Source organism: Hyaena hyaena, unplaced genomic scaffold (assembly GCF_003009895.1).
Source record: "Hyaena hyaena isolate Hyena2069 unplaced genomic scaffold, ASM300989v1 scaffold_71, whole genome shotgun sequence".
Classification (NCBI taxonomy): Eukaryota; Metazoa; Chordata; class Mammalia; order Carnivora; family Hyaenidae; genus Hyaena; species Hyaena hyaena.
The window spans coordinates 3,312,369-3,332,784 of NW_024080704.1; the positions used below are offsets into that span (position 1 = coordinate 3,312,369).

A 20,416-nucleotide genomic window follows, 5' to 3' on the forward strand; every position below is an offset into this window, starting at 1 on the left:
TTTTTTTGAGGGGCTTTTGAGTGGCTCAGTTGGTTAAGTGTCCAACTTTGGCTCAGGTCATGATCTCACAGTTCATGGGTTCAAGCCCTATGTCGGGCTCTGTGCTGACAGCTAGCTCAGAGCCTGGAGCCTGCTTCAGATTCTGTATCTCCCTCTTTTGCTCTGACCCTTCCCTTCTCACACTGTGTGTGTGTCTCTTTCTCTCAGAAATAAATAAAACATTAAAAAAATGAAAAAAAATTTTTTAAGAATATAGGAATACCTTAATCAGTCGGTTAAGGTCCTACTTTGGCTTAGGTTATATCTCATGGTTTGTGGGTTCAAGTCCCGCGTTGGGCTCTGTGCTGACAGCTCAGAGCCTGGAGACTGCTTTGGATTCTGTGTCTCCCTCCCTCTCTCTCTCACCCTCTCTCTCTCTCTCTCTGTAACTCGCCTGCTCATGATCTGTCTCTCTATCAAAAATAAATAAACCTTAAAAAATTAAAAATATATATATATGGTCTAGCACAATGAAATTAAATTTGTAGCTCCATGTGTTCAGTGCTGCTTCTTTTACTTATTTATATTTTAGACCAATGCCAGGATTCAGAAACTCGAACATTTTATCAAATTGGAGACTCCTGGGAGAAATATGTGCATGGTGTCAGGTACCAGTGCTACTGCTATGGCCGTGGCATTGGGGAATGGCATTGCCAACCTTTGCAGACCTATCCAGGTAAGTATCGTCCGTAATGAGAGCTTTTAACTGAATTACCAAAACAGGGCAGCATCAGTATTTCTAATACTCTGTTGCCTGGATTGGCCTCCTCTCTCTTTCCCATCTTTTTCTCATGTCTCTAATAATCAGATTTTTGACTAAAATAATTTTCCTTTTTTTCCTCCATCAAGTAAAAGGTGTACTAGGCTATGAAAATGTGCCCGTGTGTGAATTTGTTTCTGAACACTGTAGAGTATTCCATTAGGTTAAAACACTCTGGCTAATTCCATCTCCCATCTGTATGAGGAAATACAACCCATGCAGTGAGCCATACTGGAAGTAAAGTGTGGGGTTGTATCTTATTGCTCTTAATAGAGAGAGGTTGCCTAGAGAGAGTATGTGAAATACAGGGTATGTGTGTTCACTCACCATTTCATCTAGGGCGTCTTTTTGTCAAAATTTTCATTTGTTTGATCAGTTGAAGTCTAGAACAAAGTATCCTGGGTCAAGAGTTGAGTAATTTGGTCAATTTTCTGCCCACGCAGTTCAAATATTCTCAAATGTTTATTGCTGGGTTGGTTTTTTCTTTTTTTTTTTCCAGTCACAGGACATAATGCCTAGCTGGAGGTGTGATTAATTCATTTTAGACAAAAAAGGCATTTTTTAATTTAATTTTCGCTGAGTGATTATAACAAGGCATGGTGAATTATGAAGCTCAAATTTTAGGCAGCAGTTATTTGAGCAACTACTGAGGTGCGAAGCCTCCTAGGCCTCTGTTAACCTTACACTTGAAACATGGGCCACATTTGGAAACAAAAAGAACTTTTGAGAGCATCAGATTCTGCCTATGACAGAAATTAAGATTAAGTAAACTAGGGTCACCTGGGTTCTTAGTTAGTTAAGTGTCTGCCTTTGGCTCAGGTCATGATTTTATTATTTGAGTCCTACGTCAGGCTCTCTGCTGTCAGTGAGGCGTCTGCTTAGGACGCCTCTGCCCCCTCTCTCTCTGCTCCTCCCCTGCTTGTGCTCTATCTCTCTCTCTCTCTCAAAAATAAATAAACATTTAAACAAAGATTAAGTAAACTAAATCCCTCCATAATGTAATAAGAGATTCACCATCATAGAGAACAAGATAGCGAACAACTTGGCCAAAGGTAGAGTTCTCCAAGATGTGGGTCCTGGCTACAGGCGGTGAAAGAGATCCATGTCAAGCTTCACTCACTAGTTTCTCATCTGTAAAATGGGGAGATTAAAGCTGCTTGCCTTTAAAGTTCTTTCTAGCACTAACAATCTAACCACTTCTGATCCTAAGTACTAACCACCCAGATACATCCTTCCAACAAACTCGGAAGAAACCCTGCTCTCCCCAACCCTTAGTCACTGCCAGGGCCATACAAGGTGACTTTGCTTGAATAAGCTCACAGCACACATTGACCTGGCTCTTAAATTGTATTCAGGGTGGGTTTGGATGTAGGAATCACTTAAAATATTTTTTAATAATTAAAAAATTTGATTGCAGAAGAACCTTAAGCTCAGAAATTAAATATATATATTTTTTCCTTTAATGAGGCAACTAAAGGGTAGAAGCTTCTAAAGAAATGCTCCTGAGTTTCTATCTTTATGGTTGCTATTGATGTGGCAACTTGTCGAAAATTGTCCTCAATGAATTAGAGAGAAATTTTTTTTTCTCACCCTTTTACAATGAGCCTACTTACAAAACTGTTCGCCGGAAGCATTTAGGTGGACAGGACAGGGGTAAAATCTAGATGGGAAGGAAGCCTTCTGCTTTGGAGTTTTACATGTTGACTTTGTTCCTAGTTTTTAAAAAGAGTAAGAAGAATGTCCAGGGAACAGGGAGGAGGAGATTTGGAGAGGGGATTGGTGTTTGCCCTCAGTGGGTGGCTAGGTGCCTATCTCCATGCCTGGTTTGCTCAATGGTTCGTGCCTAGCGCAGGGGTCTTTATGAGTATGGGAAGAATAAAGGGACCACAGATGACCCAGTAGACTGTCTCTGAGCCTTGCCCTGTTTGCTCCCCCCTGCAGAGGATTTGGTGGAGTTGTTCAAACTCAGAGAAGATAAGAGGCATTTGGTTGTCAATAAACAGCCCAGAAAGCACAGATCTCAGCAAACAAAATAGAGAAAAAAGGACTGAGTCACAAACTCATAAATATTTAACTTCCCCAGGGTCATGGAATGATTCATTTCAGCCTTATTTTAAACTGATTTTAAAAGCATACACATTGTGTCATATCTTTACTTAACTATTTTATGGTTAGCCTGATCAGATTGACTAAGAGAGGGAGTAAAGTTTTTACCATAGTAATTTAGCATATACCAGTTACTTTAATTTTAGTTTTACCAAATCTAACCAATGTAGTGATGTCTAACCAATGATGTCAGAATTTTCAGATTTCCTGTCTTCAAATCATATATAGATTCAAGTCAAGTAGTAATCAGAATTTAGTTGTGCTTACAAATGATGGACACAGTTTCTTTACTTTCTGAATAAAAATATACTAAATGCATGAAATCCACACTGCTGTTGAGTGGGACTATGGCATAAGCCTAAATTTGAAAACCTACAATTTCAAACCAGTGCTTGAAGTTTTAGAAAGAAAAGAAACGTCTGTAGTTTTGCTCTGTCACTGAGGTGAAAACAAGCAAGTCGCCGTTTTCTTTTCCCTCCTCTCTCTTTTATTACCCTGTGGACCCAGGAACAGGATTAGGGTTAAAGGTGGACAGTAATTGTCATTTGTGTTGTCTTTCTAAAACTTAGACATTCAACCATCATAAACTTTTTCTTTTAATTAAAGGCTATTTTTTAGAGCAGTTTTACAGCAAAATTGAAAGGAAGAGACAGAGCTTTCCTGTACAGCCCCTGCTCCCACCATGTGCCCAAATGTTCCCTACACAAGCGGTGCATTTGTTACAATCAATAAACCTGCATCGAGATGCCATTTTCACCCCATGTCTACGGTTTACATGAAGGATCACTCTTGGTATTGTACATTCGATGGCATCATAAACCTATTCCTCCCTCAAAATCATGATTGCCAAACTAAGTAAAATACATATCAGATGTCTCTTTACCTAAGGAAATTATAGTAGGAATTCTTTAAGCAATCAATATTTAAACAACCTTATGCCAATTACTGTAAATAATTTAAGGACCTGCTATTCCTATATTTACTGATGTTCACAAAAGTCACATCTGTAACATTTTGCTTCACCATTTGTCTTTAAAAATGTATTTGTATTTTTGAGGAGCTTCATGAACAGAAGGGGTAATTCAGAGAGTGACGTGGAATTAACTTCTGTCAATTGATTAAAACAAACATCCTACCATGAAATATACACTACTGTGAATAGTGTGTGAAATATACACTACTTTAGAATAGAAAACTAAGAATTTTATACATGGATTTTGATGTTCATGTGGCTTAGACATGTGTGCATTAAGATTCAAAGAATCTTAATTTGTTAGTCTTCAACCACTTTGAATTATTCTCAGTGTGGAAGTGAGTATATTATTCTAAAACTTTTGAGTCTACACAGATGTGCAAGTTATATATTTGTTCTGCTACAGAAAACTTTGTTTTCAAAGAGAATTTGACAGCAAAGATAATAATTAGGTTTGAAAATCAATATTTTTTTTCCTAAGAGCTTTCAGAAAACCTAATTCTGTTAACAATCTGGTGAAATACTTTACTAAACTTGCAAATTTTTGCTCTCTTTGATAGAGTGGCAGTTAGAAATTCTTGGAAAGGTTATGACAAGGAACATTATTTTTATTTCTAATCAGTAGAACATCGACATCATGGAAAAGACAGTGTTTAGAGAAAAGATGGTGTTCTGTTCTGCAGGCATAAATTTTCTAGCTAATTCATTATTATCCTAAATGGAGCCTACACTATTAATAAATTAATCCCACTTTCCTTATATTGTTTTTCTTAAAAAAATCTTTAAATTTTGTTGGAAACAGTCATACATATTGAGATGTGGAAATACTGAATTTAGTATATACTTCAAACTGTCATTTCAACTGATAATTGCTTTTGAAAAAAAAAGTTTGATCTCTTAATAACTTGGGCCATCAGTGGTGTGATTTTAAAGTATACTTACTAAGTAAAAATAAAATGAAAACTTTTTCCCTAATGGGATGCGTAGGCTGATAAGAAATAAAATTGAGCCTGTAATTACTGCTTTTGTGTATTCATCTAGGATCCTACCCCATTTAGAAATATGTGTGTTTTATATCATGTCATCCGACCTTTAGAATGTTGTTTTCTTCTTAGTGGGTAGATTCACTCTAGATGAAAGACTTCACAAATGAGCATTTGTTTTAAAGAAGCTTAGTATGATACATAATTGGAGTTTGAGCTCTGTGTTACTTTATTTGGGTTAGGGTAGTTAGGCAATTTTCTCAAAATTCTTACTTTGAAAACGCAGAGAAAATCAAACTAAGAGACATTTTTCAAATTTTATTTTATTTGCTATAAATGAGTTCTATTTGCATTTCTCATGTGAGGGACAATGATATATTGACTGAGAAAGGATTTTGTTGCATTGATTTCCAAGGGCAATATGTAAAAAAGTAATCCCAGAAATTTAATTTAATTTTATTTTTTTACTCTACTCACATTTACTGATAAGCAAAACTGTCTTTTAATGATGGCCATCCACATGCACTACCTTTTAAGTTGAAGTAAGTGAATACCCAAGATCACCAACCTCACATTCTCATTTTCAGGCACAACTGGGCCCGTACAAGTCATCATAACTGAGACCCCCAGTCAGCCCAATTCCCACCCCATCCAGTGGAGTGCACCAGAGCCATCTCACATTTCCAAGTACATTCTCAGATGGAAACCTGTGAGTATCCCACCCACAAACTGGGGACATTGAAGGTTCTAAAATGAACACACTCTAAACCTTTGTTTTTCAGCTTTCAAGCCAACAGATGAACTATCTGTGATTTAACATATAGATTTAGCTTTTTTGATATTTAGACAAATTTAGAAAGATTGATTATTTAGAAAGATCTTAACAAGGACTTAGAAATAATAACACCTGAAACAATTCTGCCCCAACATGGAAAGGGAATCTAAAGGCTTCATATGTCTTGCAACTCTATCAGAGGAAAATGATTATTGACACCGTTTCCATGATTTGAAAAAACATTTTTTTTTAAATGTTTTATTTATTTCTAGGAGAGAGAGAGACAGCATGAGCAGGGGAGGGTCAGAGAGAGAGGGAGACACAGAATTGGAAACAGGCTCCAGGCTCTGAGCTGGCAGTCAGCACACAGCCTGACTCGGGGCTCGAACCCACGAACCATGAGATCATGACCTGAGCAAAAGTCGGACGCTTAACCGACTAAGCCACCCAGGCGCCCCATCATTTCCATGATTTGAAAAATTAATATTTAGCTATTGGGGTTCACTTTTTTAAGGGATCACCTCTTAAAACATGACTTTTGTTTCTCTGAAGTTATTTATGTAGAGGGGCAAAAAGATGAAGCCAGGGAAGAATTCATGAGGGGTGATAGTGGGCTTGTTTAAAAGGTGAACCTTGTGATTTTTCTAATAAGAAGCATCTAGAAATTGAAGAAATCATACTGAGGAAGATGTTGGTCTAGTGAATTTTAGTTTTTCTTACCCTTCAAACCTGTCTGTTAGATCTCCAAAATTCATGACTCATAATTTAAGAAACACTATTTTAAACCCAGGAGAAAAATGCCCACTTTTAGTCACAGCTGTTAAATCCTAGCAATTAAAAACAAAATGAAACAAAACACTGAACCAAGTCAGGCAGTTGTATTTAAACTCTTTGGGAAAAATTCAAGCTATGAAATCATTCTTTTTTGTAGCATGCTCAGTATTCTTGTCATAGTGTCTGGAGAAACCACTTCTAGAACTCTGCATTTAGTGATGTTAGCCAATGGGATCACGATATTTTCCCCTCCAATAGCTTCTTGTCTGTTAGCTTGCTATCTCAACTCCAGTTTTATTTACTTTAAAGCTAACTCTGAAGTACTATGTGAGATCACTGCAATAAGGGACATTTACAGGTAAGTATAAGATGTACATTGAATTGGAAAATCTTCAAAGAAGAGAAGTGATTAATTTCTTTAAGATTTTTAACAATTAAGAATTTTCAGGTTTTTCCTCAATGGATGTTACCTGAGAGTGTATTTTTTAATACTTTCTTCTGATGGCTAAGCTTCTAGAGAAGTTCACATTGACTAGAACATTTATCATTAAATCTGATCTAATTGTAATGACTAATTTCAGATTTTTTTCAATGTATTTGAGTTAAAATTTAAATTTAAAGCATACTATGATCCATTTCATTTATTTCAAAAATACAAATGGGGCACCTGGATGGCTCAGTTAAGCATCTGACTTTGGCTCAGGTCATGATCTGGTGTGATCTGTGGGTTCAAACCCTACATCTGGCTCTGTGCTGACAGCTCAGAGCCTGGAGCTGCTTTGGATTCTGTGTCTTCCTCTCTTTCTGCCCCTCCCCCACTCATGCTCTGTCTGTCTCCCTTTCTCTCTCTCTCTCTCTCTCTCTGTCTCAAAAATAAACATTAAAAATTTTAAATATGTATATAAATGGACACTTGAATGTTTGAATTATGGAGGAGCTGGTTGATTGGATTATTTTAAAAAGTCACTGGGCATTACAAATGTATTTTGACTTAGTTTAGAATATTTACACTTAAAAGGATCTCATCTTGTTTGAAGTAAGTGTGTTTCTTTTCCACACATTTTATTGCAATGAGTTTTGTGATCCATGACATATTAATGAAGCTGGACGGATATGAAAATGTAAACTGGGAGCAAAGATTAAATAAACTGAAATCACATTCTTCTGCAGTCTTGCCCAAAGTTGGCTAACTGCTTTTGATGGAGTAAATCATATCCAAGAATGAGTCATACAGCCAGACCAGCTGAACCTTATATGTGATGGTCGCAGGAACTGAGTCACATATTATACCCTTGACTATTTCTGCAAGGCAAGAAATTTGTGTTCTACTAAGTGAGAGGTAGAATATATGGCCTTTTCCCACTTGAGAGAAGAATATATCTCTGTTCATTGTAGACATTTAAAAATGGGAGAGGCAAAACTTAGGCTCATTATATTTTCTTGCTAATGAGAAATTAGTCTGGCAAAAAGGGAGGTGCCCAGTTCCTGTGACTGTGAGACCTTGGACATGTCATATGACTGTTTCTTCACCTGTAAAATGAGGGCAGTTATGCCATTAACTTGGAGATGGGAGAGATGAAGACTGAATGAGAGAATGCAAGTAAAACAGCATATGGCATGGCACACAGTAAGCTATCAGTAAATATTGGCCATATTAATAATTATTATTAATATTAAACTCTGCTACAGGTCCCTATTCTGATTTCAATGTTCCATGCTTTTCCTCCACAATGGAGCTGCAAAGGTCCCTCACTCTTTGAAGATTACTCACTGTCATCTCTGAATGTTCATCCTTGTGAATACTTAAGGGATTTTTTTTTCTTCTAAATCTTTAGAAAAATTCCCCAAGGGGTTGGAAGGAAGCCACCATTCCTGGCCACCTGAATTCCTACACCATCAAAGGCCTGACACCAGGTGTGGTATATGAGGGACAGCTCATCAGTGTTCAGCACTATGGCCACAAAGAGGTGACCCGCTTTGACTTCACCACCACCAGCACGAGCACAGCGGTGACAAGTACGTACCGAGCCATCCCCATGTCCGTGCCTGTGCTCTTCAGAGCTGTGCTGTCCTCAAGTGGTTTGCTTCTCGAGTACTATTCTTCCATGGATGGCACCAACATTGTTTTTTAAAACTGGTGTTCTATAGATTCCAGTAGTTCATTTTCTCGATGGCTGAAGGCTTCCTCTCCCCTTCCCGTGACTGTCTAGGCAACACTGTGACAGGAGAGACAACACCTCTTTCTCCCGTTGTGGCCACTTCTGAATCTGTGACCGAAATCACGGCCAGCAGCTTTGTGGTCTCATGGGTCTCGGCCTCAGACACTGTGTCAGGATTCCGTGTGGAGTACGAGCTAAGTGAGGAAGGAGATGAACCACAGTACCTTGGTAAGCTAAACGTGTTGCCATGACAGCTTTTGAGTGGCTGGTGGTAACTGTCGGGGTGGGGGGTCGGGGTGCAGGGGGCATCCAAGCAGACAGTCTATGAGTTTGGAGCTAGTTGACAGCTCAGATTGAACAAACTTCCAGTGTGAGGAAGGGGAAAAACTGACCCTTTCTAGAACTGAGCTGGGGTTTTCCTGAACTGTGCTCACATTTTCTGGTCCCAGTAGGAGCTGCCTTATCCATTTACCTGGGCGCCAAGTCTGTACAACCATAGTGCTTTCTTTAGGGAAGTGATTGCCAGTATGAGGACCGCAGCAGAAAATGTTAGCCTTGGGGAAGCACTCATGCTTTTCAAATTGTCATGGTTAGGGGCTTTTTTAAAAACTTTATTGCAATATAATATATCATAGGCATAGAGCTTGATGAATTTTTGTAAAGTGAAAACACCCCTGTGAGCAGTATCCAGATCAAGAAAAAGAACACCCAGGGGCATCTGGGTGGCTCAGTTGGTTAAGCTTCTGACTCATGATTTGGGCTCAGGTCATGGCCTCACAGTTCATGGGATTGAGCCCTGAGTCGGGCTCTGGGTTGTCAGCAGAGCCTGCTTGCGATTCTTTCTCTCTTTCTCTCTCTCTGCCCCATCCCCACTCATGCTCTCTCTCTCCCCCTCTCTCAAAATAAATAACCTTAAAAAAAAAAGATCTTCCATCCTACCCCTCACCCCCTTGTCCCCTGCCCATAACCACTGCCCTGAATTTTAACTACAGAGAGCTATTTTTATAAATTTGGGGGTGGATTACAAAAATTATATATCTTCAGAGAAAAAATTCAGAAAAATGGTAAACAAAAGAAAATCCCATAATGTATTAAAAATTATTTATTACCCATTAGTACATTTCCTTCTAGACTTTCCCCTTCCCTTATAAATGTCTAGTTTTAAAAATATCCCTTTTATAGGCTGTGGAGTGATTTGAGGGATTGGTTTGCTCTGATTAGTAACCTTTCCTTTTTTACTTTAAAGATCTTCCCAGCACAGCCACTTCTGTGAGCATCCCTGACCTGCTTCCTGGCCGAAAATACATTGTAAATGTCTATCAGATATCTGAAGAAGGAGAGCAGAGTCTGATCCTGTCTACTTCACAGACAACAGGTACCTGTGTACTTCACGCTGTGAGAAGAATCGTTTGTACAACAGGCCTAAAGCGATATTTCCTGGCCGTTTTCCTCATTTGTTTTCTTTTTTTTTGTTAGCGCCCGATGCGCCTCCTGACCCTGCCGTGGACCGAGTCGATGACACCTCAATTGTTGTTCGCTGGAGCAGACCCCAGGCGCCCATCACAGGTGAGCTTGGCCTCCTCTTCCTGGCTGCCATGTTAGTCTTGATGGCATAGGTGGTGAGGCGGTTGATTCTAACCTGTGGACAGGGAGATCACTTGGACAGGGAGATCACTTAAATTCTGCATAATTACTAGTCTAGGGTGGAGGTGTGTGTGTGTGTGTGTGTGTGTGTGTGTAATAGTAATTCAGAATGTGATTATCATCAAGGCTTACAGCTCAACTTTCGTACAGATCATTTCCCATTATATCCATTTTATTGACCCCCCCATACACATAGACACACACCGACACAATCTCTAAAGTCAGCTCATGGACTTATTTAACCAGGCATTTCTGAGATCAAAGAGGGTTAATTTTTCTGAAAACTTCATTCTAAGACTTATTCTTAAAGAGGTAATACAGTTGCCTTCTTAGCTCATTAAGTGACTCAGCTGCCTCTGAAGTTTCTAAAAGACACAGAGAGTGCTAGACAATCTGTATTTAAGGTAGTTCACTAATTGCTTTCAGTGCTCAGAGCTCAAAGAAAAGAGATCATTTTAACAAGAGTATTTTCACCTCATGGCATCTCTAATAGACGTTTATTAAGGATATTAGGTCTTCAAGGATGATATTTATTATTAAAAAAGGTTCGCACTGTTGCCCATATTTTATCTTTGTACTGAATAATCCTTATAAGAAGTGGCAACATCTAAAGACTCAGAAGGAATCACTAGTTCTTAACTAATCAAGCAAGATGCTAAGGATTTTTCTGATAAGAGATTTACGATGTATGAAACTTCTATTTCATGAAACAGTGTGGCTAACTTTACCCCTTGGAATCTTCAGGATACAGAATAGTGTACTCGCCATCCGTAGAAGGTAGTAGCACAGAACTTAACCTTCCCGAAACTGCCAACTCCGTCACCCTCAGTGACTTGCAGCCTGGAGTTCAGTATAACATCACTATCTATGCTGTGGAAGAAAATCAAGAAAGTACTCCTGTTTTCATCCAACAAGAAACCACTGGTGTCCCGCGTTCAGGTAACTTAAAGGCACTTCTTATGGTATCATATCTCTTAGAGCTTAACGAGGAAACACGCCTACCCACTTTTCTGTTGTTGGAATAAAACCACCCTTGGACTGTGTTCATTTCCTTAGCCTGTTAGAGAAGACCAGAAATGTTGGACGAAAGAATAGTTGTTTCTGTGGGCGGGTTGCTTTGTCTCTGTAAACATTTCCTCCATGCAAGTAATCTCATAGATTAGTTTATCCCTAAACTTAAGAAATTCGGCTGAAATGTCCACACTATTAACTGATTTGTCAGAGGTGGCTGTGGGCCTTCCTGATTAAAAACTGACCCCTTAACGTCTTCACATTTCCCCCAGAAACTTAAGAGTCACTTTCTCTGTTACTTTGAAATATCATCAAACAGTTCAGTAAAATGCAAACCACGTTTTTTTCTGTTGTCTCAATAAGGGGTGTATTGTATTGTATTGTATTGTATTTTTTACATATTTATTTTAAACTCCTTGAAAGGACACTTAATATGTTGGAAACTCTTCTACTTACCTACATGTTTTAGATAAAAACTTAAAATGTTACATGTAAGCAGTATGACTGAACCATGAAAATATAAGAAAAAAAACTAATAATTTTTTGGTTAAGAGACAAAACTTGGCATTACTTTGGAATGAGAGGCCCTGTGAATTTCCTTAAATACATCTGGGAAATTGGCTTTAAAAAAAATAGTCTTCAGCAGGAATTATGACTGACCAGTTGGCTCTTGTCTGTTAGATAAAGTTCCCCCTCCCCGGGACCTGCAGTTTGTAGAAGTGACTGACGTCAAGATCACCATCATGTGGACACCCCCTGAGAGCCCCGTGACCGGTTACCGTGTGGACGTGATCCCGGTCAACTTGCCTGGGGAACACGGGCAGAGGCTGCCCATCAGCAGGAACACCTTTGCAGAGGTCACCGGACTGTCCCCTGGGGTCACCTATCACTTCAAAGTCTTTGCTGTGAACCAAGGGAGGGAGAGCAAACCTCTGACGGCACAACAGACCACCAGTATGTTCCGCTCTCGACGATCTCCACCCCGAATTCTCCACTCTCATCCCCAATCTGTGGTGCATGTGCAGCAAACCATTTACTCCTAGGCATATGGTTAGAAATAGGGAAATACCCAGTGGATAAGGGAATGCAAAGTGGACATAAAGCACATTACACATGAAAGCAAAATTGAGACCCGCTCCCCAGATGCCAAATGGTACCCCATTCCCCAAATACACATACCCATGTCATGGCACTGAAAGAAGACAGCTTCAGAGAAACTAATTTTCTTTGCTAACATAGACATGGATTGTAAACCTGAGTATATTTTTTATAACTTCATATTTCTCCATCAAACTTAAAATGTACGCTCTTAACCCTTTTATAAATTATTTACAAATAGTAATTGCTTAAACATTAATTGCTTATTAAGTGCCAGGTTCTCTGTTCAGTTCTTTACAAGCATTGTCCTTCTATTTAATACTCTTTTGGATCTAACAAAGAAGGTCTTGTTATCCTCATTAGATTCATGAAGAAATTGAAACTCATTAAAAAAATTCTGCAATTTGTAAAGTTCCAGAGCTAGAAAGTGATGGAGCTGGATCCACAAAGACGTAATGGCATTTTGACTCCATGTCCCATTCTTTCAGTGTCTTTGACTATCTCTGAAGCATTCCCTTCATCCAAAAAGGGTCTTAAATTACTGCAGGGAAACCGCTAGTAATCATACTCCAGGAAACTCATGATATGTGTGATTCTTTCTGATAATACATACTCACCAGTGTCCAACCATGATTCTAACGTCTTGTGTTATAATTATTAGCTGAATAGGAATCATTGGAAAATTACTTTTATTTCTCTAGCAAGGACTAATCACTCAGTAAATGCAGAGAATACTGTCTCTGTTCCTTGTAGAGGTCATATCCTGCTCTCATTGTAGTGGGCTTGTCTCTCATTTTTTAACCTGTTTGGCTCAGAGCAGAGTCCGATGTGGCCATCACAAGTCTTTTTGTTTTTGTTTTTCTAATGCTATCTCTATAATGTGAGTATAATTTCAGAGGGTGATGGGAAAGTCAGGCTGGAAAATTAGACTTTCCTTAGGATCAAAGTCTAGCAAAAAAAAAGCAACAATTTCTCAAAGTTCTGTATAGTGCTCCATCTCATAATGGCTCAACATTTCCAAGGCTTTGACTTTTACTTAGTTTCAACCGTGAGAAAACTTTAGAAAATTCAGCTGGGCTTTTAAGTTTCAATTAGATCATTACCAAGATTCAAATATTTCTTGCTATGTTTCATCTTTTTTTCTAGAATTGGATGCTCCAACTAACCTCCAGTTTACCAACGAAACTGACTCCACTGTCATAGTGACCTGGACTCCACCTAGGGCCCAGATAGCTGGGTACCGACTGACCGTGGGCCTGACCCGGGGAGGCCAGCCCAAGCAGTACAACGTGGGGCCCTCTGCCTCGCAGTACCCCCTGAGGAATCTGCAGCCTGCCTCTGAGTACACTGCAACCCTCATGGCTGTCAAAGGCAACCAGCAGAGTCCCAAAGCCACTGGAGTCTTTACCACCCGTAAGCCAAAGTTTATTGTCTTTTCTTAGTTATGTCATAGATTCTCTTACCTGTATTTACATTCTCCATCCTTCATCCAACTTTTAACAAGTTAACTTAAAAAAAAAACCCTTAGTACAAGGTTTAAAGGAAGATTTGTGGGGCACCTGGATGGCTCAGTGGGTTGAGCGTCCAACTTTTGGTTTCAGCTCGGGTCCTGTTTTCACAATTTGCGGGTTGGAGCTCCACATCCGGCTGTGCACTGACAGTGTGGAGTCAGCTTGGGATTCTCTCTCTCTCTCTCTCTCTCTCTCCCTGCCCCTCCCCTGCTCATACTCTCTCTCTCTCAAAACAAATAAATAAACTTAAAAAAAAATGAAGATTTAAACCAGTGCTACTCAAAATGTGGTCATGGATCAGCTGCTTGATCCATGAACTATATCTTATTGGACAGTAAGGAGCTTGTGCCAGAATATAAATCATGAAACACACCATTCAGTTCAGGTGATCATTTTTAGAAGCAAGATTTTCTTGATAAAGGTAGCAGCATGTTAAACTACAAATGTCGCCAAGCTTCTTCTTTCCTCTGGGACCACTTTGAGTAACATGTTTTAAAGCACCCAGTTATTTGAAAATTGAACGCTATTAGTATTAAACGAATTTACCAATTACTAGTTAAGACAAGGAAACAGCACCTAGGTCTACATCCTAATACTCTTGGTGTTGAATGAAGCAGTAAGTATAGAACGAAAACATTTACCAACTGAATGGAAACCAACAGAACAAGAGGCTAAGGACATTATTTCTTTCTTTTTTAAAAAACTTTTAATGTTTATTTATTTTTGAGAGACAGAGAGACAGAGCACTAGTGTGGCAGGGTCAGAGAGAGAAGGAGACGGTGAGATCATGACCTGAGCTGAAGTCGATGCTTAACTGACTGAGCCACCCAGGCGCCCCAGGCGCCCCAGAAAATGATTTCTTTATGAGACTGCAGCAGAACAGAATAACTTTTTTTTTCCTTTTATCTTTCTTAAATTACTCTTGAAGTTCCAGAGGGAAAATACTGACAATGTTTGGTCACATCTATCCTGTTTTACTCAACATTTTATAGGAAGTGTCCCTAAGTCTCCTATGTATCTACATCAAAATAAAGGCCAGTATTCATAAACTGATTTCTATTAAAAACATTCTCATTTATATTACAAAGAATTATGAGACCCCTAATTTCTAGCTGAGCATTATTTGTTATTTTTAAGTCAACATTTTCAATTACAGGAACATGTAACACTTTTTGACATATATTACAACTATGAGCTAGTTTACACTTATTTCTAAAAGCTTTTAAGAATACAGAGGCTAATAAGCATTCAAAAAGTGAATATAAGTTTATTTGTAAATAACTATGGAATTTACTTCCCAAAGAAAATTCATTTTCCTGTAGGAATTCATAATTTACCAAAAATTTAATTCCATTTAAATTTGGTTTATGACTTTTGGTAGTGAAGTCTTTTCTTAAATAACTGCTAATTATAAGCAAGTAAAATCTTTTTATTTGTGAATTAATCTTTAAATTTCGCTATTTTATGTACATGTTACTAAGATACTCTATAATCCATTAATACGAATCAGTGTCTTTATATTTCTTATAAATATCTATTTCTTACAGATGCCCTTCATGAATTAGAATGGAGATTTCAGTAGGTTTAGCCTTTTACTGATCACATATTATTCTACAAATTATCATTTTTACTTTTTCACTCCTTAACATGAGATATATTTTATTCAGTTTCTTTTGTTGGACTGAGTGCCCATGAAAGAAAAAACATTTTCACTGGTATGAACAGTAATTTAAGTAGAGTATGGAGAGTCAGTGTAGTCTATTTCAAGCACATTTGGACACTTTGATATATTGGACATGTTATTTTTGCTCTCTGCACGGTATATTTATATAAAATAAAATTATATTTGAGTTTAAGGAAGTACTGATAGTCAAAACTAATCTTATTAGATAAAGGTTAACCTAGTGCCTTGCACACAGTACGCTTTCAAAAAATATTCACTGAATAGAGGATTCAGGGACGAATGAGAATGAAAACAGTTCAACCAAGCTTCAATTTAAATAAACCTACTAAGTAGAGAGTTCCTCAAGTTCATTTGAACTTGGAGTACTCTCTGAGGCTCTAAACATCAGTAGGGCTTGCATATTTTGAAACTGCTGTAAGGTTCTGTAGCTTTCTTATGGTCTTACCAAACTTAATTCTGGGAAGAACTTCTCTGGATTTTATAACTTGTGCCAAATTCTTAAAAGCAAATGTGAGAGTGGGGGATGAAGGACTGTTTCTGGGGAAAATACAGCTTATTCTTTTATAAATAGGGCAAATTTTATTTCTTTACCAGCGAAGCTGTTCTTCACCTAAGATCTTCCAGAACCCATAACTCATACTTACAGTCACATCCTTTGTTTGACATCGGTTTGTGGGTTTGTGGTTTGGAGATGTTCCTGTAATGGTCTTCTCAGGCAGAGAACTTCTTAAACTTAGGAAGCTTCTAGCTGGCTGGCTCAAGCAATAGAAAACACCCAGTCTTAAAGTCCAAGACAGTTGAAAAGAATGTAATTTGTGAAAAAGTTGTGGCTTTCACAGATGTTCAGTACAAGAGCTGCTTGCTCTCTGAATTGTTTTTTTGTGGCCATTAACGTGGTACACAGGGCTGGCCACAGCATTTTGTCAAAGTCAGCAGCAGCCAAGTGGTGTATGATTTCAGAGACTCTGGGAAGGCATCATGGGTTACCCATCCTGGTTCCCCCCCCCCCAAAAAACACCCTTGAAATAATAACATACTTAGGAAACAGCTCAATAAACCAGTATAACTTCAATTCGGCCATTAGAGTAGTCATTACAAAGTAGCCCACACACATACTTTATTTTTCCCCACACAGTATTTTCAAAACAGTTAAAAAAAATCACACATTAAAGTCCAAGTTAGAAAAAAAAATGGAATTGCAGTGGTGCCTGAATTCCCTCATGCTCAAAGGGAAAATGTTCCCTCATGCTCAAAGGGAAAATGAGTGACTGGAGCTGAGTAGTGAGACGGATCTTGAAACTTGTAATTTCCATTTGTGTACCTCTGGGGGATAACTGTCTCACCGGCTATTCACAATTTAGCATAAATTCATTTAATAGTTGTTTCCCCCAATGGGCACAAAATTTGTTTGGTACATAAAAAGGAGGGAATTATGAAGGCACCAAACATGTGACCCGGGCTGGCAACACACTTGAAACCCATGAATTTGACACTTACCCTATTCAGATGTCTTGGCTGTCGAGACCTCACCTTTCCCGTAGCAGCTAGTTATTGAAATGCTCATTCCCTTATTACAGGATTTAGTAGTTCAGCCAATTATATTTTAGAGATTCTAAATCTGTAATAAGATTTGTAGGACTGTTGAAAATGTCTATTTTTTTAAGTTTGATTATTTATTTACTTACTTATTATTTATTTATTTATTTATTTATTTAGACAGAGACAGAGACAGCACAAGTTGGGGAGGGGCAGAGAGAGAGAGAGAATCCCAAGCAGGCTCTACACTGTCAGTACAGACCCCAGTGTGGGGTTGGAACTCATGAACTGAGATCATGACCTGAGTCGAAACCTAGAATTGATCGCTCAACCAACTGAGCCACCCAGGCAACCCAAAAATGTCTATCTTAAGTTTGTGCACACATACTCTTTCTTCCTTTGTCTTCTTATTTTTAATTTTTTTAAATGTTTATTTATTTTGAGAGAGACAAAGAGAGAGAGTGCACGTGATCAGGGGAGGGGTAGAGAGAGAGGGACAGAGAATTCCAAGCAGGCTCCATGCTTAGTACAGTGCCCAATGCAGGGCCTGATCTCATGAACCATGGGATCATAACCAGAGCTGAAACCAAGAGTTGGTTGCTTAACCAACTGAGCCACTCAGGAATTTCTCTGTTCTTGTTTGTTTGTTTTTTTAAGTAATGTTTTCATTAAGAGAAATAACAGTGAGGTTAGGATGTTAGGAGATGCAAAATAAACTTTTGTTATAATTCTTAATTCCAGTGGCAGAGTACTAAATTTTTGCAGTCTGATTATCCTAAGTGGGTAATCACATATTTAAGGAATCTTTAGAATTTATAAGTGTGTCCATAGTGGAAGATTTTGTTTAACTTTCATACGGCATTTCTTATTGCAACCAGAAATAATTGACCATCATTATGGAATAATTCAACATAAAGCTATTTTCAGATCTCATCTATAATTTAACTATTGTTCTCAAATTAATGATTTAAAAAGCAGAATGATAATCAATTTGTGATCAGTTTTACATTTCAAATGAGATTCTACAGGGAAATTGTCCTAAAACTCAAATCCCAAACTGATGAAAAGACACAAATCATAGACTCCAAGGACTTGAAAGTGTCCTCTGAGGTCATTCAGCTCCTTGTTACTCAAGTACGATTCGTAGACTCAGCATCAGCATTCCAAAATTGCAAACTTGTAGCCCCATGTTGATCCTACAGAATCAGAACCTTCATTTTAGCCACGTGCAAATAGTAACAAAAATACTTGTTACTGGGGTGCCTGGGTGGTTGAGCATACAACTCGAATTTGGTTCGGGTCATGATCCCAGAGTTGTGGGATTGAGCCCTGCATTGGAGTCTGCGCTGGGTGTGGAGCCTACTTAAGGTTCTCTCTCTCTCTTTCTCTCTCTCTCTATGCCCCTCTCCCCATTCTCCCTCTCTCTCTTTCTCTGAAAAAAAGAAAAAGAAAGAAAGAAAGAAAGAAAATACTTGTTACATACATTCTTTGCAGTTGTCTGTGATTCCAAGGTTTGAACACATGCATGGTTCTATTTCACAGTGCAGCCTGTCAGCTCCATTCCACCTTACAACACAGAGGTCACTGAGACTACCATTGTGATCACATGGACACCTGCTCCAAGGATTGGTTTTAAGGTAAATTGCAGATCTTCCTAACTTCTTGTGAGATAGCTGTGAAGTGGCCTCGTGTTTCTGGATATGGTAGAAACAGGATGTTTGGGAGTCAGGAGACCTGGGTATTACTAGCTGCTTCTGTCTATGCCTCTCTGACCACATTATCCAGATGTAACATTACTGTGGCCTCACTGGATTGCTGGAAAGATGGACTGAGGCCATAGAAGTGCTTCACAAAAGGATAAAACATTAGTATGGAACTGTTGTTGTTGTCTAATTTTCTCTATCCTTTCCCCCAGGGAACTGCATTTTAAAATATATAGGGAAACACCATTTGTTGTGTTGTTCTAAATGGGTGTCAACAAGTTCACAAAAACCAATTTAGGGAGACCAATTAAAGTCAGAGTCACTTAAAAATCACATTTTCATCCAATCATTTCATCTCAACTTGTTCAAAGGCCCTTGGGTGAATCTCTTAATAGAAGTTAAGATTAAGGTCTTCCCTGTAGATATCTGGATTCATGTTCTTTAAAATAATCATATTAGGGAAGTGATGAATACAAATGAATATGTTTTAAAGAATTCCTTTCTTTGGCATTTAGAGTGTAGGGAGAGAAATATTTATTATAATTAGAAATCAAGACTAGATCCCCATGACTGCTTGTTTAAAAATATACACCAAAGGTCACTTCTTTTTTGAAATATGCAAATAGCCATATTGATGATTATGCTACTTAAATATAGAGAAGCCCTTTTTGAAGATTGCCTTTCAAATTCCCCTTACTCATGTCATTCTCACTTTCAGAAGCCTTATAACCTACAAAGGACGTCTCTAGAGTTGAACACTGTTTGATGACACGGTATTGCCTAGGTTTTGACATAAAATATTAAAAAATTGAAAATTATGGGCACATTTATTTTAATTCTTCTTTTGTAATATATTGTCCTGCAGCTTAAGCTGTGAACATGCTTCTTCAAAAGAAATGTTTCTGAAGTACAAAAATGTTAAAGGGTCTATTGCCTTTACATTGAATGTTCATAACTCATTAAAGGGAGTGCTAGAGGATTTCTTCCAGCAAAAAAGAAAATAGAAATGAACTACCATGTGGCTCAAAGCCCCTGTGTACTTCTGATTTATATTAGGAGATTATTTATCAAGCAAAACCATATGTCATGACATTTCTCCAGAACCTTCCATTACAAGCCAATGTAATACAGTTTTGGAAGACACGTCTCCCACCTTGCCCACCTGCCCAGTCCAGAGAGTTTCCAGCTAAAGTATCTAATAGAACTAAAGGCAGGCCCCAACTCCTTCCCTAATAAAAGCACAGCATGTGATATGCATTGGAGTTCACATTATACAAAGCATGACTGAAACCTCTCGGCAGTAACCCAGCTCTGGAAATATTTATCCTTGGTGTTTATTTTGCTTTCCTTCTTCTAGCTGGGTGTACGGCCAAGCCAGGGAGGGGAAGCACCACGAGAAGTGACATCAGAGTCAGGAAGCATTGTCGTGTCTGGCCTGACCCCAGGCGTGGAATATGTTTATACTATCTCAGTCCTGAGAGATGGGGAGGAGAGAGATACACCGATTGTAAAGAAAGTGGTGACACGTAAGAGGAGTCTTTTGCTTCTTTTCTTTTAGTTTTAAAATCTGTTACAATTTGTAAAAATAGCTGATAGCTATATCACTTTTTGCTTCTGATGACAGCACAAGGGGAAGATCCCATGTCTCCTTATCTTATTA

The 20,416-nt window shown here is 38.4% G+C and overlaps 1 protein-coding gene across 13 annotated transcripts in view; it reads left to right on the forward strand.

The window, feature by feature from the left end:
* The window catches only part of FN1 (fibronectin 1), a 68,071-nt gene that overhangs the window by 16,609 nt on the left and 31,046 nt on the right, over nt 1–20,416 (forward strand). For all 13 annotated transcript variants that reach the window (XM_039233123.1, XM_039233111.1, XM_039233112.1 and 10 more), the window contains exons 12-22: nt 572–715; nt 5,449–5,570; nt 8,246–8,426; nt 8,621–8,797; nt 9,816–9,944; nt 10,046–10,135; nt 10,958–11,152; nt 11,906–12,178; nt 13,469–13,735; nt 18,596–18,690; nt 20,114–20,282. In XM_039233123.1, the coding sequence (XP_039089054.1) occupies nt 572–715; nt 5,449–5,570; nt 8,246–8,426; nt 8,621–8,797; nt 9,816–9,944; nt 10,046–10,135; nt 10,958–11,152; nt 11,906–12,178; nt 13,469–13,735; nt 18,596–18,690; nt 20,114–20,282 (1,842 nt within the window). The remainder of the gene's footprint in view (nt 1–571; nt 716–5,448; nt 5,571–8,245; nt 8,427–8,620; nt 8,798–9,815; nt 9,945–10,045; nt 10,136–10,957; nt 11,153–11,905; nt 12,179–13,468; nt 13,736–18,595; nt 18,691–20,113; nt 20,283–20,416) is intronic.